Source organism: Microtus ochrogaster, chromosome 4 (assembly GCF_000317375.1).
Source record: "Microtus ochrogaster isolate Prairie Vole_2 chromosome 4, MicOch1.0, whole genome shotgun sequence".
NCBI lineage: Eukaryota > Metazoa > Chordata > Mammalia > Rodentia > Cricetidae > Microtus > Microtus ochrogaster.
In genome coordinates this window covers 27,827,668-27,833,807 of record NC_022011.1, presented here as the reverse complement: position 1 = coordinate 27,833,807, position 6,140 = coordinate 27,827,668, and the positions used below count along the sequence as shown (strand labels likewise).

Here is a 6,140-nt window from a genome sequence, read left to right as displayed (position 1 = left end):
ACACGCCTTTAATCCCAGCACTTGGGAGACAGAGGAGGCAGATCTCTGTGAGTTCGATTCCAGCCTGGTCTACAAGAGCTAGTTCTAGGACAGGCCCCAACGCTACAGTGAAACCCTGTCTCGAATAACCAAAAAAAGGAAGAAAAAAGGGGGGGTGGGGGTGGAGAGAGGGCTCAATGGTTACGATTATTGGCTGTTCTTTCATAGGAACAGAGTTTGAGTCCCAGCAACAACATGGCAGCAGATAACTCTAAACTCAGGGGATCTTCTGGCCTCCACCAGCACCAAGCATGTGCTTGGTATAATCATACATGTACGCAAAATACCCATAAATCATATTATAAAATAAGGAAACTAATGAGAATTTTAGTATGAAAATCCACAAATGTCAATAAATTTAAAGAACTTTGAGTTGGTGTCACATTCACTGAGTGACGAGTCCTGGGCCTGCAGGGGGCGCTGCAGGAGCACAGGGCTGGGCATTACCTTTGCTGATCTCCAAGTCCACCGGGTAGTCAATGTTCTTGACCAGCTTCTGACAGCCACCCGTCTTCTCATAGACAAAGCGCTTCAGGTGCAACACGAGGACAGGAGGGAGCTTCTCCAGAGTCACTCTCCGGCTGACTTCAACCTGTAACACAATGTGCCTAGGCTCAGAGGCCTGCATGGCTGCAGCAGCTCCCTCTGTAGGGCTCGCTCCACAGCTCTTCCCAGCCCTAGCCACATCTGCACCCCCACAGACAAACCTGCAAAGGAGCCCTTAGTCTTGAAGCCCATCTGCAGCCTCCAAGTGAAGACAGTAAGCTGAGAACACAAGCACTGAGAAGAGGGAACTGGCAGGCACGAGCCTGTCTTTTCCACTCTCATTCATAAACCTATCTAGTATCTTTCTTCAGACAAACACTGAGCAATCCTGAAGACATGCACTGCGGATCAAACACTGTGTCCTGATGGATGTTGCACTATTCTGCCCAACCAGTACTGTTCCCGGCCTATGCCTGGTGCTGGGGTTTATTGCTTTTCTCCATTAAATGCACCTTAGTTGGTCATTCCTTTCCTTGAAGCTCCACTATTTATTTGAAGACAAAGAGAATATTAAGTAACAATGTAATAGACAGTAAGACATTGAGGTGAGCAGTCCACTAGAGGCTACATCTGGTAGGACCTGGGCCTCCCAGATCAGATCATCTATTTGTATCTCCTTGGGTAAGAAACCTAACAAACACCTCACAGAAACCTGCGAGCTAACAAAGAGGTGGGAAGCTGAGAGGGGCACCAACCAACAGTTTAATCTCCAGATCATAAATTCTAGACTCATTCCAGGAACTTGATGTCATAGTTTCAACCTTTTAACTTCTAGCCCATCAGCCAGGTGGTGGGGGCACCGCCTTTAATCAGGAGGCAGAGGCAGGTGGATCTCTGAGTTCAAGGCTAACCTGGTCTACAGTGAGTTCCAGGACAGCCAGGGCAACACTAAGAAACTGTCTAAACAAATAAAACAAAAACTTAAAACAAAACATGGTTACTAAAACTCTCAGTTCTAGGGTTTCATTAAACTGAGACACAAATTTTCTTAAAAAACAAACAAACAAACAAACAAAACCCTTATTCTTCTCTCATACAACACATCCAAACCATAGCTTCTCCTCCTTCCACTCCCTGCCAAAAGTTCCCCAATTACCCAGAGCCATTTGGGGGGTTTGGGAGAAAGTGGCCACCAGAAAGATGCCAGGGGCCAGTCAGCCATGGAATAAGTAGGAAGGCAGAACATAAAGAATGAAAGATAAAGAGTCCCAAGGCAAATCATAAACAAATAGAATAGAAACAGGTTAAATTAGACGAGCTAGTGTGAGAAGCCTAAGCTAAAGTCAAGCATTCGTAATTAAAATAAGTCTTGTGTTTTTATTTGGGAGCTGGTTGGTGGCCCAAAGCCACCCCAAATACCAAGGCAACAATCATAACACAAAAGTAGAGGTCCCAGCACAGACACTCACAGGCTTCACCTGATAATGAAGAGAAGGTGGCCTCCACTACAAACCAAAAGAACAGGCACACAGAGCCAGGTAACAGCCTCTCCTGATGAAGGTACAAGCCCAGCTCATCATTATGAGGACAGACATATTCAAGGATTTATCTTTGTCTAATTACATCAAAGAGCAGCATGTATCCAAACAGCGTATTGTCTGACTGTGGGTGTCCTGAGTGATCTGTGCTAAAATGTAACATACATGTGTCCAGAACTGCTCTATATCTTGACTCAGCCTCTGTTGGAGGTAGGCTGACTTCAGGATACCAGGACTAGGACTGCCAGAAAGTGAAAAGCAAAGTAGGGCAGAAAGGAGACCTTTCCTCAGGTCACAAGAGTGAAAAAGACCATCTGTCTCCAATACTCCATCCCAAAATTCTGGAACTACTCAGGAAAGCTAACTAACTGGTGTAAGAGCCTTCCTACTTCTGTCCTCTTCGTGCATCTAGAGGGCCTTTGCACAGGTTCCTGACCAGCCTGAGCATACCTCCTGCTTGGTTTTGGTAGTGTAACCTTGGACAGACTCTCTTGCCACCAAGCTTTCCAAGGCATCCTGGACTGTGCGTATCTTGTCAGACTGGATATCCAACTGCAATGTGAAAAACGGCTGCAGAGTGGCGGATTCTTTGGAACTCTGCTGGTAAACCACAGACCTAGGATGGCAATTGAAAACAAAAAAGATGTTAAGAGGCCACTCTTTGTCACTTTTTAAGATTAACCAACAGATAAGGAATAAACATTCAAATAAGTTTATTCAATATCATTCCCAGAAGACCAGAGAAAATAGGGAAGCAAAAAAGACCCAGAATTTCATTAAAAAAAAAAATAGCTCTGAGGACTACCTCCTGTTATTAGCAACTGATCAGTACATGTTCCCACTTGCTCAGATGTTTTCAGCTTCCAAACTCTTACCTTGCATACCTGAATACAATGCGGCACCAGTTAACAAAAGTGACCCTCAAAGGGCTTCAACAAAGCGCCACAGCCTGTACTAATGAAATGAAGGAAATTCCTAGGAAAACAGGACTTTTAATACTGCTTTTAATCTATAAAAACAACATGAGGAGGAAGGGAAGCAAGCTCAGGATAATAAAAAACATGTTAGCAATCCAGGAAAAGAGGCAACCAAGCTTGTGGGTAGGATGCCAACTCAACCATGTTTTCTTAGGTTTTTTATTTTTCTCTTTTTTTCTTTTGTTAAGGTCTTTAGAGTAGTAACTGTAAGCTCATCTCATCTCATTCAACCTCATCCAGGAAATATTCTAAGATAACAAAGCCTCTTGTTTGCGCAGCCTGGTGTCTAGCTTATGAGCAGAGTAAAGCTGGTGGGAGGAAGACTGGACTGCATGGGCCAGGAACCCTGAGAACCAGCGGGAAGCTTTTCTGTCAGGGTCTAATACTCCAACCTTCCTCCCGGGTGTGAAAGCCATGACTGGTGCTCCTTGTGTTCCCACAGGAAGCTGAAAAACATTAATGAAAGTAAAGCTGGGCAGTGATGTGCACGCCTATAAGCACTTGGGAGGCCGAGGCAGAAGGATCTGAGTTAAAGAAACTGACAACCCACAAGAATGAGTAACCCGAGGCCAACATGGGCAGCTACATAGGCGCAGTCTTAAACAAACAAAACACAAAACAAAACAGAAATAGTTCCTTGTCTAAGCCTAGGTCTGTAGCAAGGAATGGAGAGTGCTTGCTGGTGTACATGATGTCCTGGGTTCTATCCCCAGCACCTCACAGGCCAGGTTAGACTGCACATCCCTGTAATCCAGCACTTGGAAGGTGGGAGAGTGAGGATCAGAAACTCAAGTCATCCTTGGCCATGGCTACACCTACATGTGAGTTCAAGACCAGAACTTGACTAAAATAATACTTAATAACAATATAGCAATCTCTTCAAGGAGAACCTGGTTTCCCCCACTGTCACTCTAAGGCACATCTAAGATCTGTCATGCTGGCTGTGGCACTAAAACTCCTATTGCCCTTAGTGCAGAGGAAGCACTCTGGCTGCCTATATTCTCACTATCCCTTCATTGCCCCCCCAAAGCATGTTCAATAGTCCTAACTCCACGCCGTAGCAAAGGAAACAGTCATCTTTTGCTGCCCCTGCCACCACAGCTCATCTCAGGGGCAGGATGTGTTTACAGTGACAATGGGCAGGGTATGACACTTCCCAGACCACACCTGACAGCACAGTTCCACAAAGATTCCAGAACCCTGGAGTAGGGGGGCCTGTGCAATGTCAAGGAGCAGCTCAACTGATTCCTTAGCCCCCTCCTCATGGGGGCCACAGAGAAGGCGGCTTCTGAGGCATGGATGGCAAACTTTCTGCTTAAAGCTGGGCATTCTGCTGCCGAGCAGACAGAGCTGGCCTAAGAAGAGAGCTGTCTTTTAAATACAGCACCCAGGAGATGCCACAAACTGAAGCCCACTAAGACATCCTTGAAAGTTATATCTTTTGGGGGATGAGGTGAAGAAACAGAAAGCTGACTGAAGGACTGGGGCAGACCAGGGGTCATGTCCTCCAGCATGCCAATGTCTCCGTTCACTTCACTTTCTAGCTCATGAAGTTCTGTTATGTATATTCGTCCAGTCCATTCATAATTAGTTCCTAGATAGACAATCTATGTGGCCACCCAAAAGCAAATGGATGAAATCACCACGGTGGGTGTACTCAAAGGAATATTACTCATCCTTGGAAAAGGATATTTCCTATGATATTTGCCAGGGCATGGATGGACTTAGAAAACGTACTAAATAAACTGAGCTGGAAACAGAAGAAAAGCCGTATGTGCTCACACTACCGGAGATCTAAAAAAAGGAAGTCACTCACAACGACCTGTCACTATGACAAAGTGGTGCAAGAAAACAGGAGGAGGCAAAGAGGAGAGGGCACAAAGCACCGACCTGGGAGGTGCACAATGAATGAGAAGAGCACAGCTGTTCTTGTCTACAAGGGGAGGGAAACCAAAGAAGGTGGCAGGTGTGTTGCCTGGTTCTCTGTGGCCGCCACTCTACATCTGTGCTCATACCATCATGATATAGACTTTAAATGCAAGCAACCTAGTTGATAAAATATAGCAATTCAATGCCTATAATCAGACACACGAGTCGAGTTTCTTTCACCAGAACAAACAAGTAAGTTGGCTTTCTACTCTCAATAGGGAGTGATGGGAGAGCCCACAGGAGAACTGAAGCACACGGCCCTAGTGGCAGGGCTTTAGAAAAAGCAACTGAAAAAAAGCAGGCAAAAGCAGATGGCAGGAAGCTTCCAGACACCTCAAAGCCCCTCCCCTGTGGCAACATGGAAAAGCATGAACCTGATATGTCCGCCAAAAATGCCAGTGATAGGAGTCTGAACGAAATCAGCCTGCCGGGTGACGGACGACTTATTCCTAGGACCCACTTGCTCCCACTCATCCTCACTCCCTTCGCCGGTGTCTTCCTGCTCTTCGTCCTCTATCAAGTGGCTTCTGGGCCCATTGGAAACAGTAAGTTCTGAAAAGAAAAGGGTCTGCTTAGGCTACTATTCTCAACAACAAAAAAACCAAGCAAATACACATTCTGCAGAAACTGTTCTCGACCTTCCTAGTGCTGCAACCCTTGAGTACAGTGCATGTTATGAGACCCCCCAACCATAAAATAATTTTCATAGCTACTTCTTAACTATGCTACTGTTCTAAACTGTAAATATCTGTGTCTTTTGATGGTCTTAAACAAACCCCAAAGGGGTCACAATCCTCAGATTGAGAACCACTAGTGTAATGATTTGTCAGGCTGGGTGAAAGGGCTCATCAGGTGAAGCCACATGCCCTAGGCCTGACAACATGAGTTTGATTCCTGGTACCACATGACAAAGACTAACTCCTGCAAATTATCCTGACCTCCATTTTGTACACACACAATTGCACAGGCACAAACCCACACCCACCCCTCCATACACACACACATTAAATAAAGAACCAAAACAACAGCAAAAAAGCAGGTCTGTCAACTACTTTAAAAAAACAAAAAAACAAAAAACTCTGTGAGTTCGAGACCAGCCTGGTCTACAAGAGCTAGTTCCAGGATCGGCTCCAAAACCACAGAGAAACCCTGTCTCGAAAAACCAAAAAAA

At 45.4% G+C, this 6,140-nt stretch overlaps 1 protein-coding gene across 2 annotated transcripts in view; it reads right to left on the bottom strand.

Moving 5' to 3' along the window:
• The window catches only part of Usp10 (ubiquitin specific peptidase 10), a 50,898-nt gene that overhangs the window by 2,803 nt on the left and 41,955 nt on the right, over window positions 1–6,140 (bottom strand). For both annotated transcript variants that reach the window (XM_005345759.3, XM_005345760.3), the window contains exons 10-12: window positions 5,344–5,521; window positions 2,514–2,679; window positions 487–631 (exon numbers count right to left, since the gene is read on the bottom strand). In XM_005345759.3, coding sequence (XP_005345816.1) covers window positions 487–631; window positions 2,514–2,679; window positions 5,344–5,521 — 489 coding nt within the window. The remainder of the gene's footprint in view (window positions 1–486; window positions 632–2,513; window positions 2,680–5,343; window positions 5,522–6,140) is intronic.